The 23,899-nt window shown below is 31.3% G+C and overlaps 1 protein-coding gene across 2 annotated transcripts in view; it reads right to left on the bottom strand.

Annotated features, from left to right (window-relative positions):
• Nucleotides 1–11,435, bottom strand: part of LOC127720048 (uncharacterized) — a 28,978-nt gene extending 17,543 nt beyond the window's left edge. Inside the window, exons 1-3 of one of the 2 annotated variants that reach the window (XM_052226457.1) lie at nucleotides 11,284–11,435; nucleotides 7,793–9,926; nucleotides 412–572 (exon numbers count right to left, since the gene is read on the bottom strand). In XM_052226457.1, coding sequence (XP_052082417.1) covers nucleotides 412–572; nucleotides 7,793–8,858 — 1,227 coding nt within the window. In that variant the 5' untranslated portion in view covers nucleotides 8,859–9,926; nucleotides 11,284–11,435. Of the gene's footprint in view, nucleotides 1–411; nucleotides 573–7,792; nucleotides 9,954–11,283 lie in introns of those variants that run through there. The other variant, XM_052226461.1, reaches the window with a different exon arrangement.
• Between the last annotated feature and the right edge of the window lie 12,464 nt (nucleotides 11,436–23,899).

Genomic DNA, 23,899 nt, shown 5'->3' with positions numbered 1-23,899 from the left:
TGTTCAATGAAAGCTTTGTGTTACTTTTTCTTGGGTGTTTTGACTGCTTCAGCAAATATATAATCTTCAGTTTTCCCATACAGCTGTATTTTATTCAAAGATTTTTCCACTACATTTTTATCACATCTTGATAACACAACTTTCATTGCACATATCAAGAAATTAAAATGTCCCAAGCGTATAGGATGGTAAAATCTGTTTTAGAAATGCAACTTGAGACTATATTCAGATTATATCTGATAAAGAAAATTGTCTTTCAGAAACTAATTTTCCTACCATCTGTCTCTTGAATCATTGTGATTTTTGGGAGTGCTTTTTTCAGTTTGTGATTTTTTAAACTATTTCATAACATTATTAATAAGATTATGATTTTTTTGCCTCAGATTATATTTGTGTTATACAAAGCCTTACATTGGTTGGTTCTGAGCTGCCGTCTGAAGAAACTGTCTGTAAGGTGTCTGTAGGCTCTAGTAAGGGCGGTTCTGTTTGACCTGCTAGGTCTGGTGACGATTTAGATTTACAACCGAGCCGTACCAACGCACCACAATTTTGGTGACATGTAAAATGACAGTCTGAAAATAAAACAATACATTTTTATGTTAAAATGCAAATGAAAATATGTAAATTAGGCTAAGTACATATAACATGCGTCATTTAATACATGTATTATACAGCTTAATCTTTCTTCAATGAAAAAATACTTGTGGTTTTGTATTAAGTAAAGCTCATTAAACTACTGTTCCTAACACTTCAAATACAGTACATATATTAACCTCATTCCAAGACACCAATTTGATTATTTCTAAATGCACTAAATATCACTCACATTCATATATAAAAAAGATGTCCTACTAAACAAGAGGTAGAATGCAAAATTTTAACAGACACATTCAAGATTTATATGGAAAGGAAATTTTTTGTATTCACCAAAATTTTGTTTGCAGGAGTATTAGAAATGTAAGACCCCTAAGGGAGCAACCATTTAACTTCAAAAGGGGGGGGAGGGGTTATGGATTTTGGCTGAAGCAGAAATTTTTTTTGCACAAAGCACAAACATTTTTTTTTTAGTTTTTCGACGCTATCAATCAAATTATTTTTTTTTAAATTTAACACTATAAGGTATGGGGATAATCTGGATTCAGAATATTTTTTCTTGGTCTTCTGCTTGACCACAATAATTTTTTTCATCAAATTGGGGATCAGAATATTTTTTTAGAAAAAAACCATAAACCCCCCTTGAAGTTAAATGGTCATTCTCTAGTGTCTATTTGTAGAAAACCTTCAAATTCAGTTTAAAAATAGTTTTGAAAAAATTACCCGGGACATCTCTAAATACATGATTTTCCTGTCTGGTATACAATAGTGTATTTGGAATAAGTTGGAGAGAGTCTCAGACTGGGTTAAGACCTTACACTGTTACAACAGTGATCAAATTAAAAAGCAATACTGTGATAAGTATAAGATATTAACTACCATGAAGTAATCCAGTGAAGATTAATGTAGTTCCTAATGGACCTTTAATGCTATTAAACTTTTACCCAAGTGCAAACCAGTTAAAGGACACATTTTCAAACATGCAATCACTATGTTAGGAATACAAGAATTCACAAATATCAAGTCACTTTTAAGACATGCCCAAATCATCTGTAAAGGAAAGCCAGATAAAAGCCATTTTCTTCACCAACTAAGTTCAATCTTCAGAAGCTTGTTATTATCATGACATTCACTGTTATATAAACATAGGAAGCTCGAAAAGATCAAAGACTTTATTTATATGATGTGTATCAATATTGTTGTAATATATTCATTAAAATGTCAAAAGAGTAAACTATACATAAACACATAAAATAGGCAACCCTGTCTTCTAAAAGTGTTGAAACTAAACAGGTGCAAAATACACAGGAAAAAAGCTTTCACAGTTTATTTAAGAATGATGAAAACATTTTTTTGCAATTCAGGATATTTTAAAAGAAGCTGCTTGAATGTGAATCACTGAACCCCATTTGCACCATCCCTCAACAGATAAATGTGTTCTTCTAACTATCTATAGTTTGAAATTGTTGCATTTGATCATTCTATGCATGCTTTAAAGAGGTCTAGATAGGCTTTAAAATATTACGACACATTTTCATCCCAGAAAATTATTGAAATCCTATAACTTTTCTTTTTAAACATGTTGAGGCAAATTTACAAAATTAAAGCTTTAACTTAAGCACTCTTATGTACAAAGCTAAAACTTTGGTAATGGCAGTTTTAATTCCTTACATTAGCTTACTGTCCCCTCCAATTTGTAAACCAAATGTTTCTTGTTTTCCATTGTTATCATGTTTATATAAACATGGATCTAACAACAATAAATAATTGACTAAACGTTAACTGATTCAATGTTTATGTTCAGAAAAGTTAACTTTTCCTTTGTTTGATTCAACACAAAGAAAAGTATCTCTCCTCCAAATAAACAAAGGCCCACACAAACATGAAGATGCAGCAATGCATACCACTAACATCAAGATAAAACTACCCCAGTACATCTCTTTATCATTACACATTTTATCTGATATCTAAAATGTACAGCATGATGTACCTATCTTATCTTCAATGATCCTAGGTCACTTCAGAAAACTGACTCCAAAAATAGATCCCCCATCAATGATTAACATTTCTATGTAGATAAATCTATATTTCCTATCAGAACATGGTGGGAAGAAGCAACAAGATTCCCAGAGATAATTAAATCAATCATTAGAGATTTATGAATGGTCAATTTTCTCTTTTAATGAAAAGTCTTCTTTCATGCATATGTAACTTATTAGTATTACTATTTACCATACACTTTTAAAATTAGGTCACAATGACCTAGTTTTCAAAGATTGTTTTACTATTGCTTTTAAATTTGATATCCAATCCTCATACATGTACATAAAATATAGCTGTTAAATGCCACATAAGAGACAGCAGAGTGCAATAATTCAGTATATTGCTTTAATGTGAAGTTATTTGCTCAAAGTATTAATTTTTAATTTGATAAATTTTAACAAACTTTTACCACAGTCTTGAATAGTGCATTCGGAAAGGAGATGTGATTGAAGATAATATAAATGAACATGTCCTGCTCAAATTTATACATGTAACACTGGTACCAGTTAACAGCAAAATTTGTTGTACTGGGCTAAATAGGCAATACACATCATCACAATGCACTTACTTTGACACCATACCAAAGGAAAAGTGTACATGACTTCTGACATGTAGGAATTAAAAGCAAAGTCAGTAAATCAGAGCACAAAGCTAACACAAGTCCTGACATGCATACGTATGCGCTAATATTCAGAAAATATTGAACCTTGAAATTTGGAAATTTCTATATTCAAAGGAAACTTGCATTCTGTCAGCTATGACATGTATAACATGCAATTTGGACAGTTTCCCTTTCAAGAAATGTCTGCAACAAACATTTTGTCTTTTTATATTAAATTTTTTTTAGGATTGAGAAGTAATTAACCACTAACAACATTTCAATTTGATGCTTTTGATTACAGGGTGCTAAGTTTATTATAAATGTCATCCCAACTGTGAATTCTTTCCTCAGAATACTTATAAAAAGTAACAATTCTTCATGTTTCTTTGATTATTTATCAATCATTTGAATGAGGAAAACAGATGGAAAGTGAGGCAATTTCTGTTTTAATGGTGGTTTCAACAGATAACACTGACTCATCCTAAAGATCTTATCACAAAAATTACCGTTTTTTATGTTTTTTTTATAGAAAAATGTTTCCTTTTTCCTGCATGCATGTATATGTAAATTAGCAGGTTACTTTTTTGATGTCACCCTTCTTCTTTAGTGTTATGTTAGATCTGTTTAAATCTTAGCTAAATTTAATAAGCCATTAAAGATATTTATATGTATCTAATAAAAAAGTAGTCATCAATTTTAAACTTCAAGGTTTATTAGATTAGCCAAACATGAATAAAAAAGAGGCAGATACTAGTAAACAAATTTATTTAAAAACACGGAAAAGAGTTTACATATTTTCAATGGGTGTGGACAATAATAGCCCAGTTCTTAATTGAAAGACTGCATAATCAATTAAGGAAACAAGGAACATCAATTAATTTTTTTCTTATTATTTTTTTTTCAGAAATGATTTATTACATATACAAGTTCTGTGTTTATATCAATGCTCTAATAGCAAATAATTATTGTTTTATAAGAAAAATAATTAAAATCTTCAGTATTTTTTCTACTATTCATAAATATAGATGTTTCAACTAAAGCAATCAATTTACAAGATTAGTAGAGTGTATTATGAAACTTAATCCAAAACATAGAACCAATTTTCTTGCAGATTTATTTTATCAAGAGCTATTTACTAAACAACTGTTAGGTGCTAAAATCAATTTTGTTGAGGCGAAACAGCTTGTTGCAGGTAATTTTACCTTGATAAAGATTTTACCTGAATAATTTTAATTTCAACACTTCAAATTTTTTGGAAAATAAAATAAAACTGACCGCTTGCAAGAAAATTAACATATGAATTGATTTTTTTGTAAGATCAGTTACCAAATAGAGGTACAAAAATCATTAGAAGTATCAGATTTCTACGTTAAATTGATCTTTCATTGATCTAAAACAAGGACAAAAGGATAAAACTGCTTATTTGCAAAGTCTGGAGTAAATCTAGACAACTAGACACTACAACTGATGGCAAATTTTATTCTGTTATGTAATCTGAATCAATTTCAACCATTCCTTTCCATGGAAATTAACATCCAAGATCCCATTTCCATCAATAACCTCTCTCAAACATCAATTCTACAAATACCATCAATTTGTTTAATGTTATGTAATACCTAGCCCATCAGGTGAACTGATTGATTGTAATGTCTGGAACTAATTGGTTTCTTATGTCATTTTCATGTAACACAAGGGAATCATTTGGTCAATTACAGTAATTACACCCTATGTAAAATTAAGTCTGGTTTGTTTTAAGGAGGGTCTGTACTTTCAACTAGTAACAATTTCAAAGGTAATATATATATATATCCTGTTTTCCCCAAGAGGATTTATGGATGGCAGTGCCCCAATACATAAATTTTGGCCCTATCCTTTAAGATTTGCATTTCCTTAGTACTTTATAAACTCATCATAGATACCAGGATTAAAACTTTATACGCTAGAGACACATTTCGTCTACAAAAGACTCATCAGTGACGCTGGAAAACAAAACAAAAAACAAAACTGAAGAGCATTGAGGACCCAAAAGTGGGATTCTGACAACATATGAAGAATGTGAAAAAAGGAAAACCACATGTATCTGGAGACACACAAAGGAAGAGAAAAAAACCCACTCTCTGATAACATATTAAAGTTATGAAAAAAGGAAAGATGTAGCCTAAATGCCTGTCAAATACTAACAATATAGACATATTTCTGGTGCTATGGACTTCTGAAACTTTTATCAGTTAGCAAATGTCAAATGATCCACATGATGGATCATATCACCAGTGAAAAACAATAAACAATTGGTGGGATCTTAACTTTTACAAGCTTCCTCAATCACTACATATATATAACACACTTCAAGACCTTGTCAAGTATCTTAAAGATATGGTGTTATTGTGTAATGTGCAGTCAAATAAACTATAAGTAGATCCACAAACCACATTACATATTTCAGTGAATAAACATATCGCATTGTTCCAAAATTTACTTGATAATAACTACAGTAACACATGAAAGAAGCAGCTAGCTAGCTAGTTAGGTAAACATGAAATGTAACAAGGACCATCACTTCATACTTCAAGTTCATAGCAATGTTGATATTTGTTCAAGGTTCAAAAGATTATCAATCACATTTCATCCTTGACATATAAAGATATACTACACTTAATTATACCCATTTATAGATATTCAAATTCAATATGCAATAGCTAAACATGAATTGACCGCTTGACCGGACATTGTCACTATCAGACAAAAGCCAGACCCAATGAAATGACAAAATTATCTCTGAAGTGAAATGAACAATCTGTGTAATGAAATGGGCCTTTGAGATTTACATCATTAAAAAATCAGCTGATATGGACCTGGAGACCTTTCCAGTGACTGTCACTAATGTCCCCAAAGGAAATTAACATTAACAGAACACTTATTGTTATGAATTTGTTACATATCTGATTTAGTCATCAGAAAACTAGACAAATTTGTAACCTGATCAAGATAGATTATGTGATTAAAGTTGGTGACAGGTCAAAATCATTTCAGTCAACTAGTATCTTATATAATATCTACAAAGTCAATTTTCAAGATGGCATCTTTAAATTTTAACAGAACCTCCTAAAATGAAGACTTTTACAGTATAAATATTCATTAGTAGATTGGTTTATGAATAAATTATTTGGAAGCTAGTTTCAAACATGTTGATAGCTAGCTAGTAAATCAATTTCAATGACATTTGTGATTCAATTTCACAGACATTTGAGAGTGCTATTTACATGTAACTTTCACTTGTAGAATCAAATCACTCATAATCTCATATTGCAAACATGCAAGTTCTAAAGTCTGTATATTAGTTATTTCTATTTCGCATTGTGTTTTGTTTGGGATTGAGTCTTCGCCATGTTTATTATTCACTTTCAACTGCCTCTTACCATGCTTTAATCGTTTTAAAAGGACAGTAAAATGTAAGGATTGGGTTAAGTTTTGGTAAAATAATATGCCATCCGTGTAGATAGCAAAAGTCGTCGCACCAAAAATTTCCCAATTTAGCGTGTTCAATTGCTTTAAGTCAAACTATATCAGTTATTTGATACTATAATTTCAATTCAAGGAATTGCTTCATGAGAATTTTTTCTTCAAAAATGTCAAATTACTGTTTTGTGTAAATATATTTTCTGTACAACAAAATTTTGGAATCTGAAAGTTTGCATTTTTCCAAACCTACAATTTCTATGTAGAACTTTAAGGTTATAACTAATGCACATTTGTATAGTAGCCATGGTGACCCTACAGGTAGTAACCAGAAAACCTAATTATGTATCCCCATTATTATTCATGTATGTAATTAGCAAATAAACTTATCATTAAGTACTATAAGCTTACAACTAACAGATGGTAGTTGCTATCTTTTACCAGAACATTTCTGAACTGCCCAGAAAAAATAAGTCTGTAAATTAAATATACATTATCCAGAAGAATGCTTGCTAAGTCAATATTACTTCCCTCCCCCTCAAGATTATCATTGTCACAGCACATTAAATATGATTTGGAATCTGGACAAACTATAAACAAAAGTTTTTAGGAAGAATGTTGAATAGTTGCATAGATTTGAATACAAAAACTTGACCGTGAAGCAAATGAAGGCACAAATTCATATATTAGAACAGAAATGAGGAAAGCTACTGTTATAGAAAGTTCCAAGATAAATCTTAAGATTCAAAATCAGGAGATGATATATGATTGCCAATGTGACAACAATTCACCAGAGTCCAAATGATGTGGTTGTAAGCAACTTTTGTCACCATGCAGTCTTCAACAATGAGCAAAACCCATACTGTATAGTCACCAATAACAAGGCATTGCAAGACAGAATGTGAAACAATTCAAACAAGAAAACCAATGACTGTCACAACACAGATTCTTTTAAAGAATTACTACACTGTTTTCAACTAGAAATATGTTGTCAATTTCATTACACTTGTTGTAAAATGCAAGTACATGCATTATACAAACTCAAAGATCTATCAGTATCATCCATTCCATTTAAGAGTTTAATACACTTAAACTTACCACCATTTTGATTGTCTATATTTTGAAGATTGCCACAAGATGAGCATTTGTCAATTTTTGTTTTTACATCATTATGGAAGACACAATCACAGTCTGGAAGAGTTAAATCCTCTTGAATACTATCACAGCTTGCTGCTAGACTTGAACACGATAGGCAACTACGACGTTTGATTTTCTTAAAAATATAATCCCATTCACCACCTGAGTTCCATAAGCGAGGCTCTGCCGCCATGGCCTCGTATTTTTCCGTTGGATCATTATCACAGAAAGCTTTTAATTCTGTTACAATATCACAACCTGAAGTTCTATTTATTTTATTCAATAAAACCCTTGAGCGTCTTTTTGAGTTTAATTTCTGCAACTCCACCTCAAATTCCTTAAAATCCTCGTCATTGTCAAAGAAATCGGCGAATGTTTCATCAAATGTGGAATCCAATAAATCCTCATCATCCAAATCATCTAAACTTTCATCGTTTTGTATTGTCCGATTATCGTCTTCATCGCTGTCTGCATCATTCTCTTCACTATACTGTTTCCAAGACCATCGTAACTGGTCAATATTATCTGAAATTTCTTTGCTTTTGAAAGTCTCAAATACCCGATCAAATTCTTGAAAGTGTTCATCTGTACTTAAAAACTCCATTATGTTGTCATTAAATCGAACACTTTTCCTCGCAGTTTTGGGCGATTTTTCAGAACTTAAACTTTTCCTTGCCAGTTTGGGAGATATTATAGAAGATAAACTCTTCCTAGATGTTTTAGGTGATTTGTCTAAAAACTCCACTGAGCATTCATTTTTCAATTTCTTAAAGTTAATTAATTCTTCCTTGAAATCTTCAAAGTCGTCTTCCCCTAAGAATCCATATTTCAAATGCCTGAAGTCTTGTGATGAATCAAGATCATGGAATTTGATATTGAGAAAATTATCGTTATGAAAAAATTTCTTGGCAGCACTTTGTTTATCTGGATAATAAACCCTCCGAATATCTATATCTTGGCTTAATTTTCTTCTATGTGACTTGATCTGTTTACTATTTTCTCTCAGATATGTTGGCTTAGGTTCCATTCCTCAACGTTTTCATAACATGCTGCATAACAATTAATAGAAAACAGCATCATCAGTCAACAGACAATACCAGATGTCAATTTCCGTTATGTACTGTAATTGATTCCAATTTGCTGAAATCAACATAAAGAGATGAGTGAAATAGACACCAGCTATAAGGAGTACCTGACTTCTACTGTTTCTCTCCAAAGTATATCCTGCAAAAAATGCAACTTGTGTGATGTAGATTTCTCAGCTGCAATGAACAACCAAGACAGTTTTATCACAGTAACAGATGTCTATTTCTAACTCTTCATCAGTGCAATAGATAGTACTTTTGATCTTCCATCATTATCCACAGTGTACTTGCAGTCTATGCTATCTCTATATATAACTTACAGTTTAAATATTACTTCATTTCCTGCAACTGACGTAGATAAGTATCCCAAAAATTGATATTCAAACCTGTTTTATTTCCAAAGCGCTAATTAATGGCGGCTTTAATGTAATCCTAATTTCTAAACGTTAATTGAAAGCACTTGTAATGTGTTTGAATATTCTCCTTTCCTCGCTAATGGAACAAAACAATGCACCTCACTCAACACGTTGATACTATAAGTTTCACCTAGTAGCAGAAAATGTAGACATTGAAATATTCATCACACCATGTACTAGTCAAATATTATGTCACTGAACATGTGTTATTTATAGCAGGAGTCACACAAAATCTCAAATATCAGGACTCCAAGGAGAAAATAACCTTCAGGGCTTTGTAAGTCCATGTACTTGCTAACTGTCAAAATTCTGTCATCAAATTTTTAATGACAACCAGATGTTTTATTAATAATCCTGATATCCTGAACTTAAACTTTAAAAATTTTGTCTATATAAACAATCCTTGTTTACAAATGTCAGATTATCTATCTGGTCCAGATATAAATCTATTTTTAATCCTCAGCGAAATTGAAAAAGTCCATTAGAGAGTGAATCTGGTTCATGTTCCGCCTAAATGCACTGTGACTGTGTGGTAAATGCTCTGTGATAGTGTGGTTATAATTTTCTCCTGTGATTAATTCCTGTGGTCAGCCTCTATTCAACCAAAACAAGAGAACTATTAAAATACTAAAAGGTTTTAAGTGCTCCACAAAAAAAAAGCAAAACCCTATAATTAACCTTATATCCTTAAATTACTATGGTCCTAAACAACTAATTATTTATTTTGACTTGGTAATTATAGACCAAGTATGGTTTACTGTCCTAACATGACCACAATAAAATCCCAATCTTTTGAATTTTCTCAGCCATAAATTACCTATGGTTCAAATAACAATAAATTTGAGCTTTTCACACAGAGTTTTCAGAATTATCACAAATTATTTCCCACTGTTTTAAGTTGTACTCAAAGTTAGTTTAACCCTATTTAGTCATATATTTTTACTTTGAAAATCTATTTAAACCTAGATTAGAAAAACCCACAAAAAAATCTTCCTAACCAGTTTTAGATTATCATAGTGATTCATGCTGTGTGATTATCTTTCAATACAAATATGTTATTCAAATTTCAGCTGATAAATAAAATTTAAACTCTTTTTAATCTGTTGATAGCTCTTCACTCAGTTACACTTGTTATTTGAAGCCCTACCTCTTTAAATAAAAAAACTCATTCATTTAAATGACTTACAATAATGATATACATGTAACTTATTGCTTAACAAATCTTAAATAAATTGAAATATCTAAATTACGTAACTTTACTATCTTTCATGATTGTAAAATTTTTACCTACAAATTCTAATAAACAAATTTAAATTCTTTTCTGCTAATTAAACACTTGAATAGGACATTGGACATGTACAATTACTACAAAGGTAAACTTCAGATTAAAATTGAAAATGTGCTAATACCCTCTTAAAATATTTGAAGACATTCAGTAGCTGTGGAAAATGAAAAAACAAAATGCAAAATACCTTCTACTGTCAGTACATTTAAAACTATAAATTGATTTTTAATATCATTAAAATTTATCAATATTATAAAAAATCTGATTAGTTATCAAGAACAATTATATCTGAAAATGTCAATCCTGTAATTTACATGATCAATAGAATAAAAAGTTCACTCATGTCAAATTATAACTTTTATCTTCTAATCCAATAAAATTAAATTGCAATTATGTAGTTTTTTTTTTACCTATTTCCTTAATTTAAAATATGACAAGTGATACATTTCAAATTAAACTATGACACTTATTGTTATTATGAAAAATATTAGGTATTAAAGGTGTAAACACATTGGAAACAAATTTATTTACATTTAATACATATTAACTGCTAGAAGATTTAAAGTTGTTCACTTTAAAATAAGTTAAATTTCAAGTAGAGAATTTAAACAGCCATTTCAAATTTTAATTAAAGAATATTTTGGCAAATTTTTAAGTGCATATTACCAGATTTTCAACAGTTTGGTATTTAAGATAATATTTGTGATCCTTCTTGTTCCAGGTCTGTAAAGATCTTTCTCTTGGTAGGTACTGACTAACTATTCCACTTTGCAAAAAGCTTGGTCAATAGGTACAGTAAATACTCCAATCCTCATTTAAAGATTCCTTTTTTTCCCTGGTGTATTTCACTTTCTATTTCTACTTTCCTTTTCCTTTGTTCTCCGTCCAGCGTTGTTGGAACAAATATTAAATCCAGGTGTAAATATTTTTTTTTCTTCAGTGTCAACTTTTTGAAAACATCTTATTCGCAAATATTCACACTCTATCCCTCAGATCTGAGTAATTCACCTGTATATTTTTACCTATCCATTTAAATGATATTAATAATTTGTCATCTTTGTTTACACTTTAAAACTACATTTGTCAAAAGGTGACTAATTCATCAAAGCGTCTGTCATTGTTATCCAAGTACAACCAACCATAGCGAATCAATCGAAAAAATCAATTAGAGTTATCTCCCCTCAAGCACATATATAGAGAACACATGTACAAGATCAATAGGGAACAAATGAGTTTTTAATGAAGAATATATTCATGCATACATTTTTTATTACAATATTACACATATTTTTCTGTTTCATTCATGACATCTGAAAACACACTGAAAAGGCACTAAAAATGTAATTTCTGATATCAATTTTCTTAATTTGCTACAACTAATGGAATTTTCTATTTCTTATAGATCAAGAATTTTATTGTGGTGATGTAAAATGGAACTGAAGTAAAATGTCAGATTCAGAATATGTACCACACCAGTTGTGTTAAATGTGACAAATCATAATCCAGAGGATAATACATCAACAAGACAAATCATAATCCAGAGGATAATACATCAACAAGACAAATCATAATCCAGAGGATGATACATCAACAAGACAAATCATAATCCAGAGGATGATACATCAACAAGACAAATCAGAATCCAGAGGATGATACATCAACAAGACAAATCATAATCCAGAGGATGATACATCAACAAGACAAATCAGAATCCAGAGGATGATACATCAACAAGACAAATCAGAATCCAGAGGATGATACATCAACAAGACAAATCATAATCCAGAGGATGATACATCAACAAGACAAATCATAATCCAGAGGATGATACATCAACAAGACAAATCAGAATGCAGAGGATGATACATCAACAAGACAAATCATAATCCAGAGGATAATACATCAACAAGACAAATCATAATCCAGAGGATGATACATCAACAAGACAAATCATAATCCAGAGGATAATACATCAACAAGACAAATCATAATCCAGAGGATGATACATCAACAAGACAAATCAGAATCCAGAGGATGATACATCAACAAGACAAATCATAATCCAGAGGATGATACATCAACAAGACAAATCAGAATCCAGAGGATGATACATCAACAAGACAAATCAGAATCCAGAGGATGATACATCAACAAGACAAATCATAATCCAGAGGATGATACATCAACAAGACAAATCATAATCCAGAGGATGATACATCAACAAGACAAATCAGAATGCAGAGGATGATACATCAACAAGACAAATCATAATCCAGAGGATAATACATCAACAAGACAAATCAGAATGCAGAGGATGATACATCAACAAGACAAATCATAATCCAGAGGATAATACATCAACAAGACAAATCATAATCCAGAGGATAATACATCAACAAGACAAATCAGAATCCAGAGGATAATACATCAACAAGACAAATCATAATCCAGAGGATGATACATCAACAAGACAAATCATAATCCAGAGGATGATACATCAACAAGACAAATCAGAATCCAGAGGATGATACATCAACAAGACAAATCATAATCCAGAGGATGATACATCAACAAGACAAATCAGAATCCAGAGGATGATACATCAACAAGACAAATCAGAATCCAGAGGATGATACATCAACAAGACAAATCATAATCCAGAGGATGATACATCAACAAGACAAATCATAATCCAGAGGATGATACATCAACAAGACAAATCAGAATGCAGAGGATGATACATCAACAAGACAAATCATAATCCAGAGGATAATACATCAACAAGACAAATCAGAATGCAGAGGATGATACATCAACAAGACAAATCAGAATGCCACAAGCCAGGTCAACAGACAAAGAAAGATTGGCAAGAGACAAAGAATCTAGATTAGGATGTTTTGAATTGTCTTCAAAACATTTTTTTATCATTAGCTTCTAGTACAATTTTTAATAAATATCTCAACACTTCAGAAAGTTTCAATGCTCTGATTAACTGAGGAATTGTGACACAAAAGTCTCTCTCATTACTTAGTACACACTTATAGGTTAAGTTTTGTCGGTAAAGATTTTCGTCTTGTACTGGTAATCAAGAAATTCCAAAGAAAATTTCTATTCAGGTATCTCAATAAGTAGGAAAAGTAAAGTCTGAAGTACTGTTTTTTTTTAAAACAGGAAACAAGGAATTATTTGAATCTGGAATAATTTTGAATTCTGGAAAATTGATCAGAAATGATGAAAACTTGGGTAAGCGCGCATGGCTAAGGATCAAGTTGCTATCACTGATATTTCAGTATGAACTAAACTAACCCCCCATAGCCATGCATACATGTCTAGGTTAGTTTTTAGCATACATTGCTTATCAATTTTCCAGAATTCAAAATTATTCCAGATTTAAATAATTCCTAGTTAGAAGAGTTATCTTCTATTTCACAAATAACCAGTATTTTTACTTAACTAAAGGAGTTTTGAACAACTTTGACTATCCATGAGGGTTTCCCCGGTTGGTCTCCATATTTCAAAAAGTATTGCAGCACGAATAATTATATAATTATAGATCTAATGCTTTCAACCATGAAAACAGACTTTTGAGTTTTGAATCACCCTTTTAACTGTTACAGTACATTATAAAAGCCCAATCAAGTAAACCATTACTTCAAAGCCATCTGTTAAAAAGTACAAGTTGTTAAGTACATGTATGAATGAAACTTTGCACATGAAAAGAATCTATGAGATGGATCAAGATCTTTATACATCAATAGTTTTTCCTACATATTAGTCTTACAGACAAAATGTTTAACCATTTATTATAACAAGTTTTCTATATCTGTAACAGTCATCTTCTTCATAACAAAGGTACGAGACGAGACAAGATTTTTTTTTTTAAATATATGTATTTATACTGAATACACTACCAAAGTCAACAACTTGCTTCTTCAGATAAAATTAATAGTGAAAGTTCAAAGTAAACATTTGCATAAACCGTTGGTTAAACCTTCCCATACTTTATTCTGTTCCATTGATAAAAGATTGATATTTTTTTCTTTAAAATGAGCCATAAATGAAGATTTTAGGCCAAGAAATAAAGAAGTTCTAATTTACCAGTTTTGAAAATTATCCTTAATTGTCCAAGTCAGACATTTGATGGGACCCAGTCGTTTACTTTCAACTTCACTTTAATAGTTATACATATTATTATGTAACATTACCACAATTTATGTCCTTCAGAGTTTGAAAAACCTGTTCAAATGTTCAGAGGATGCCACACATGTGGTCAAACATGTAGATCCAAATAAATAAGTAATGTGTGGCAACTACATGTATGTTGTTTTTTTTTCAAAGTTTTTATTAATTATTCGTAGAAAGACAACTGTCAAATACTAAAGTATCTGCCAAAAGGGTTTCCCTATCACCTTTTTCCAACTAAAACCAATTGGTTCACTAGCTATACCAACTTTTTTTTTTGGAACTGTTTCATTCCAACCAAATTGATAACTTAAACACATTTGGAGTTATCTTTCTTTTCCTGCAAGACTTTAAAATCAACCTAAAGTAAGCTGTAACAATATTTATTTTCTGGAGGTATGAATAACTGAAAGATCTTTTCCATTGATACAATAAGAAAACAAATAAATCTTTAATTCTTAAAGTACAAAATGAAATACTAATTATATATGACAATGCGAGTGAGGGTCAACTAGGTGCTGGCAACCATTGTGAAACATAACACAATAACAATAGAAACTGTCAAGACATCACACTTCAATAGTACAATTTACTCTATTAGCTCTGTTGTATTTACTGTTTATGTCATTTATCGTTACCGGGTATATACAATGTACATGTACGTATCAACAAGTACATACTAAAGAACTGTCTACCACAAAACTCTATGATACAAGAGAAATAATCTAGGTTTTTATACATGTGTTAGTATGATCTTTGTCCTTCCATTTTGTGAACAGGTGCTACTCAACAATTGTGAGGTGAGGAGTTTTCAGAGGCAGATTTAGGCAAGGGGGAAAGGGGGGGGGAGGTGAACTTGTCCTTTAGGCTATACAAATTTCCACTCATTTTTAGTATAAATAAGTGAAGAAAAGCTACAAGTTAATCTGAGATCAATAAAGTTGTCAAGAATGTGGAACAGGGTGGCAAGTATTTTACAACACATCTGAATCTCTATATCAATCTTATATAAGAAATAGCCAGGCTTAAAACCATTAGGTGGCTACTACATTTTTTTTTGTACCAGTAACAGAATAGTGGGTTGCTTATCAGAACACCTCTAAGAACAGCTTCAGAATCACAATCTAATTTCTAATAATAAAAACTTATTTTTGCAGATACCAATTTATGCAAGTTGTGGACAACTTTGTATTTTTTGGAACCCTAAAAGTAATTTAGCATTTTCATCAAATTTTGAATAATTTTGAATATATATATAATATATATCCATGTGTATAAACAAGAATGTGTCCATAGTACATGGATGCCCCTCTTGCACTATCATTTTCTATGTTCAGTGGACCGTGAAATTGGGGTCAAAACTCTAATTTGGCATTAAAATTAGAAAGATCATATCATAGGGAACATGTACTAAGTTTCAAGTTGATTGGACTTCATTAAACTTCATCAAAAACTACCTTGACCAAATCCTTTAACCTGAAGCGGGACAGATGGATGAACGGACGCACAGCCTGAAAAACATAATGCCCCTCTACTATCATAGGTGGGATATAAAAAGCTAGCCTACAGGAATAAATTGGTTGAACACTTCATTTTGTGGTTCATCTACATGTAAATGTATACCCAGAAAATCCATGAAAATTAGTGCCCATACAAAAAACTAATTCTCAGTTTCAAAGAACTGCATATTCTGAAACAATGAGGTTGCCTATGATTGCTTACATCTACTTAATTTGAACTTTGGTGGATAGTTGTCACATTGGCAATCATACTACATCTCCTTATTTTTATAATGATGATGATGATGGACTGGTGTTTAACATCCTGTGGCAATGCTCCATTTCTTAAATGCTGTGTGCTTAGGGGAGAAGCAGAAAAAAATTCAATTCTTTAGTTTGAGCCATGGATCTGACCCACAACCTCACCAACTGGCAATGAAACAAATACTCTACCATGAGACCAGAGAGGCGATTACTTCTTTATCAAAATGCAGGATGTACAACAAGACTGCAAAGTGCGCAAGCTGAGCAGTTTTACTGACATTAAACATGTGTTAAATCAGTGTTTTTTAAATGAAGTGAAATCTTGATGGAATACGCGAAATTGACTCTTGCCTAAATCTAATAGGAACATTAAACCATGAAAACATATTTGTGGACACCATAGGCATACAATTTTTTTTTAATCCACAGTATTTCTACTTATGATCTACATCTGTAAACAGAACTGTTAGATGGAAAGACAGACATTGTCCTGTCCAATCCACCCCTTTTTATACTCAAAGCAGGATACAAATATTTGTCAACAATACAATATATATTCAACTTATTGGTCATTTAATAAATATTGTTGCAGTCTTTCAACTATACCAACATTTCTGAGATCTACTACATTTCAGAAGCAGCTGACTTTCTTATCATATTTAGTCAATTCAGCGATATGAATTGACAAGTCTTTTCCTTTACATAAAATGAGAGCCTTTGAGGTCAGGATTTAACATACAACATCAGAATAATTTAAAACTAGCTTAACATTTCTGAATAAAAGGTTATTGCTAACTCTATCAATAATACTTTAAGTTTCAAAAGAATTTTCATCACATTTATGTAAAGTTTATACAGGATGAAGAGGATTAGATTTATGGTCGAATGACATCAAAATTCTTCATCAAATTTTAAGTAGGATAAAATTTAGCTCTGAGCGAAATTGTTCAAACATTCACATTAAATTTCAAACTATAAATAAATACGGACATAATGTGATGAGGGATATAGGTCATCCAAAAGGCACAATAAACCAGAAAAATACAAAATTGTGATAAACATTCAGGGTGAGATCTTCTACAAAAGACACATGGATGTCCACAGCATATATCATGCAAAATACATATAAGTCTAGAATGAGATTATATCAAACTCTCCACAATAAGTCTAGAATGAGATTATATCAAACTCTCCACAATAAGTCTAGAATGAGATTATATCATACTCTCCACAATATAAAGTCTAGAATGAGATTATATCAAACTCTCCATCAGAGAAAAAACTAATCGTTCATTTTCATCAATAAAACACTCTGCACCATAACAAGCTTAGCCATTCAAACATACACATAGACACGTAAAACCTTTTTGAGACCATGTGACAGATGGTTTGTGGTTGTAGTTTTGACAGATGTGTAAATATAGTTAATCAATTCATCACATGTTTCTGTTAAAACACTTAATTAATAAGATTACTGAGGGGCAAAGGTCACCATGACATCAAAAGATAATATTGAACCGTCATGAGGTATCATACTATATCCTATACTTATACACATTATAAGTGTCTTAAGATAACAACCAACAACAATAATGACACTAATAGGTATACATATATGTATTGAATAGCCTAGAAATGATAATTCTACACAGAAAAGAGAAATAAATACATTTTTATATGTATATACAACAATACTGAGTTCTAGATATGAAAATAAGAAAATGTGGTATGATTGCCAATGAGAAAACTCTCCACCAGAGACCAAATGACATATAGAAGTTAATTAATATAGGTCACCACACTGCCTTCAACAAAGAGCAAAATCCATATGGAAGCTATAAAATTAAAAGGCTGGGAAATAACAAATGTAAAACAATTCAAATGAGAAAACTATAGTTAACGGCCTGATTTATGTACAAACCAATAAACGAAAAAACAAAAAAAGATAAACAGCAACAAACTACAACCATTGAATTAAGAATCCCGACTTGGGACAGGCACATACACAATGTGGCGGGGTTAAATACATTTGTACATGTATATAATTACTAAAAGGATAAAAGTTTATTTGATATAAAAACTTTATCTTTTTCTCACTTTAATCTACATATATATATATATCAAGAAGTTATGTACAAAATATACTGGATAAGTTAATTCAAAGTCTAGACAGATTAACAAAACCTGATATGGATGTCAAAAAGGGATAAAAATGTATAATACCATATTATTGTAATAAAACATGTACCAGTTCATACTATATGAATAATTAGGATTGGTATAAAAATGTCTATTTGTTTCCTTGTAACTACTTTACTGCATTCTAATAAGATTTCCTGTTCGTTTTATTTATGTTTACATGGCTGTGTATGTAAAGGTTATAATGATGATTAAAATTAATTTGTCGCAACTTCATGGCGATTTCCTGTTTTTTTTTTTTATTATATTGCAATATGTATATATATATATGTTCATTTCTATGTATATAGCTAATTAATTCAAATTTATATGTACTGCAATTCACAGTAATTTCATCCTGGTTCCTGAAACCTCAATCTTATAACGTGAAATCAATAAGCTTTCAATAATTCACTTCCACTGATGGAAAATCTAAATTAATTCACACAATATAAACACGATAAATGTACCATATATATATATTGCAAATAAATTGAATAACTAAATAAATCTGTGTGCACTTTGTTGTGATTAACAGCACTTGCACAAATAATACTCAGGATTCTCTCTTAGGCTTATTTTTTCAGAACAAGTCCAGGGCAGATCCTTTTTGGCCAGGGCAAGACCAAATTTCTGTACGAGAAATAATATTTGTTTATATTCAAGTATTCTGGTCCATGATGAAAGAATCAAATTTAGATTCTGAAACTTTTGTTACATGGTGATGAGGACTAAATTCAGCCGAAACACTTTTAAGTCATCATTTGTACACAACAATTAAATAAATGAAGAGTCCATCCAGCCTGATGGAATTCATGGACTCTTCGAATTCTTAGTGAGAACCCTAATGGATGCGACTGTAAGGTTTATAGAAAGTTCATCAAAAGCTAAATTTACATTAACTAGAGATTCCAAAGAAAAAATAATAGTTCAGCTTTATATACATGTATAAAACCAGCTCAAGTTTTATCATGAATTACTTATACATTGTACAGGAAGGTGTCATTGCTGACTCTGTTCATTAAACTGATAAAATGTTAGAAAATGGGTAATTTTAAAAAAAAAATCTATATGCATGATCTACACTAAAGTCTATTTACTAATGCTGCTGGGAATGTAAAAAAAATGTTTACTACCACATGTACTTAGTCCCAAAATTGCTACATATAATAATCTCATATACCAAATTCCTATTGGTGTTTGGTTAATGGGAATTTTATTTCTGCCTGCTTAAAAAGACACCAAAATGTATTGGTCACAATGGATCTAGACAATTCAAGGTCTCCACTTTACGGTATCTGTATTACTTAAAGCAAATCACACATGTATCTTGTTTAAAATACATGTACATGTATGTAAATCTGGACTACATTGGATTTCAAACCAAATGAGAAAATATGTACTTACTTCTGCACCTCAGACACTGTTTGTACAACCCCCATATGAAATCTCCACATTCGTCACACCATGTGGGATTGGATAAATGTTGCAGAACGAAATCGTGTCCTTTAGTCTTGAGCTCTGAATGCTGACGATGGAAGTGAGCCATCTCAAAACCTTCACCAATCTGGCCATCATCTTCCAAACAGTGATCAGCACTTTTACTTTTTCTCATGGGAGGCTTTGTGCCCCAACCGAACAGGCTTTCTGACAGTCTGGCAAAGCCCTGTTTGAAAACTCCAAACATATCAACTGGGTTCTCCTCAGCATCACATGCATCACCATTTGGGAGAACCCTGTTGGTTGTTGCTTCCTCCATGATTATACGAAAACAGAAACGCTCAAGGGGATCCGTGGCCATGTGTCTTTACTGAACTAGCCATGACCGACTAGTGTCCTGCAAAGGATAAAATAACTTAACATCACACAATTGTAAAAACATTCAAAACAACCTTACACATATACAGATGTGCGTGTATAAATTATAAATAAACAAGTCTAAATTGAAAACAATGTTCAAACCTATGATTGCGTTGGATAAAAATCACAATTTTTATACGTGAGCATGCAAAACAAATTTCTTGGTAGAGGGGTCTAAATACAGCACAAACAACATTTTCCAAAAGACCAAAAAAGTGAAAAAGTATATTTTAACAAAACGCATTTGACTAGCAGATCCAACAACTGATGTTCTTAAACCCTGCTGACTGCCATTGGTGACTGCCAAATAAACGGATCACAAGATGTAACAAAACGGATCTTATTAATTTATTACCAAACAGAAAACAATAAACTTACGGAAAAGATGGTATACCGCAAATATGAGGTGCAAAAATTTGTACACCATATCCGGATTTCGACAATTATATCCGGATTTTGACAATTAATGTCTCTTCAGTGATGTTAGGAATCGAAACGGTATTTAGAAGGCCATATAATTTACCTCAATTTAGGATAGACTCTTGAATTTTGAAAGAGCTGAAATAGGATGAACGGATCATATAAACCAAAGTCAAATATAATACTGGCCCAAACGATTTTAAATAATATACACTACATATTGTCTGCAAGTTTTTTTTTAAATTTTGACTCCCTTTCATGTTTCAAGTACTAGTAAAAATAAAACTTTCACTGGAGACAAGTTATGATTAGAAAAAAACAAACACTTCTGATTACTAGTATACAGGATTGATCACAAACACAACCAAGACAGCCATCATTAACAGAATGACATTCACAAAGACAAGTTTCGTTTCTATTCTATACACTAAGGACATGAAGGAGGAACCCCAAATTGGCCTAAACAAACTATTTTAAATTTTCTCCAAATTGCATAATTACAAAATGTATATATCGAATCTATGTACTTTAATAGCAAATTGTGGTTTATATTTCAAATATTTGTCATTCATTGGATATACAAACATGAAAAGACAGTAAATACAGTAAAATGATTAATTTGATTAATTTGACAAAAAATGTGACAATTTGACGACACAGGTATTAAAGAAATAATATAGAGCACAAACCTCGCCAACAAATAGTTTTAAACAGGATGTGTATTTTATGTTGACAAATAAACAATCAGTTTGATGCTTGGGCTCTATACTAATTAAGCCAAAATGATCCTAAAATTAGCCTTTTTTTAGGGGGGCTGGGGCGGGAGGGCTAAACTATGGGAAATCCTTACGGACATCAAAATCTAACTGCATTTTCATGACTGACCACAGACATTTTCATTTTTAAGTCTTACATTTAGCCATTTAAAAAGGTAACCCAAGATGGTATCATCCAAATATTATATTTTCAGACAATTTACAGGGCCAAATAAGCCTCAGATACATGTATCACCATCGAACTGCATTTTCATGACTGACCAAAGGTATTTTCAATATTAAGCCTTACAAGTTACATTCAGCCGGTTAAAAAGGTAACCGAAAAAAGGTATCATCCAACTACATGTATAATATTTTCAGACAATTTGCAATGCCAAATAAACCCCAAATTGTACCTTGTATTTTAAAAAGTTTTGAACAGACTGACCAACAATATCTTTTTCAAGGTTTGCTAATGTGACTTTGAATAAATTATCTCCTCTTTATAAATGTTAAATACCCAACTTAGTATTTTGGGTTATTTGCCTCGTACTTTATTGTAGGCATGTAGTAGTGATTGAATGATAAATAAAATGCCTGATTTAATGCAAGCTAAGTTTAAGGTAGTAACAAAAATTAATTTGAACCCTGCATTAAAAATACACAGGCTTTGTCATGAACCCTGCACTATAAACACACCTAAGCCAGTATATTTTTGTGGTAATATAAACAAATCATAACCAATTATGACTAAGAATTAAACAAATATGTCATAAATTGTCTAAAATTGTGTCATCATAAAAAACAGAAACAATACAAACATTTAGACAACCATAAGGCTCATCAAGATATAAGTATGTGCTCTTGGCAAATAAAAAGCTGACACTCTCAACGGATGCTCTCGCAACTGAACTTTTATGGAGAGAAAGCATTTTTTATTTCAAGAGTTCAAAATACTAGTATTATTAGAGAGACAAATAAACATGTAATATAATGGCCAACTTTTTACCTGTATGTAACTGTGTGAAAATTGATAGTGGGAATAGAACAGCCCCTTGACCTATGATCTATTGACCCCAAAATCAATAGGTTTCTTTCTTTTCTCTATATCTTCTATCCGTTTTAGTTTAATACCAGTCAAGCAAGGTAAACTCAAGTTACATACACAATGCATTCAGAAACCAAAAACAATTATATTTTTTTGTAGAAAGTCTTATAACAACAACACTTTAGGGACTGCTGCAGAAAATTTGTTGATCTACATGTTTGGGTGCCAAGGGCACCGTCATCACTTTCGTTGTAATTATATTTTTTGTAACAGTGACCTTTGACCTATTGACATCAACACCCAAAAGGCTTCTTCCTCTTCCCTATAACTTCCATCAAATTTCGTTTCAATCAAGCAAGGGAAACTTAAGTTACCATCCTGAAACTATGTTTCTATATTTTCTATTACATTATAATACATTCAAGTGACTTTCGACCTGCATGTATTGACCCCCAAATCAATATGCTTATTCTCCTTCCCTATACCATTCATCTGCATAAGGTTCATGACAATCATACAAGTGATACTCAAGTTATCATCCAGAAACAGTTTGTTCTTAACACACAGATGGACAGCAACAATAACTTGTTTTCAAATTTTTTTGGAGGAGCAAAATAAAGAAGTAGGTTTGGCTTCAAGATAATTTGTTGTGTAAAATTCACAAAAGGTAACGATCAGTGACAAGTACCTGTACATGCAAAGTTTAAACTAAGATCTTTGAAATATTCTAAATATATTCATTGCGATTTTACAGCCTTTTTACGGTATTAAGATACATGAAGCATAATTCAAATTTTCTACACAAAAAAAAACAACAAAATCTGCACATTTTCACACATATTTATGAGTAGGAAATATTGAACGCATGCAAGTAGATCTACAACAAAAGTATTTATATGAAACGTATTCTTCATAAAGAAAGCATTGGGGTAAATTAATTAGTTGGTTTTTGCATTTACCCTTTATTTGCAGGAAGTTTGACTAAAAGTATCTATGCTTGTGTGATGAAAAGAAAAGAAAGGCCTTTTGTGTGACATCACAACTGTATTTATTGAGAGTCTAGATCTGATGTCATA

Source organism: Mytilus californianus, unplaced genomic scaffold, assembly GCF_021869535.1.
Source record: "Mytilus californianus isolate M0D057914Y unplaced genomic scaffold, xbMytCali1.0.p SCAF_1, whole genome shotgun sequence".
NCBI lineage: Eukaryota > Metazoa > Mollusca > Bivalvia > Mytilida > Mytilidae > Mytilus > Mytilus californianus.
The sequence above is the reverse complement of the archived record's forward strand: the minus strand, read 5'-3'. Positions and strand labels throughout refer to the sequence as shown.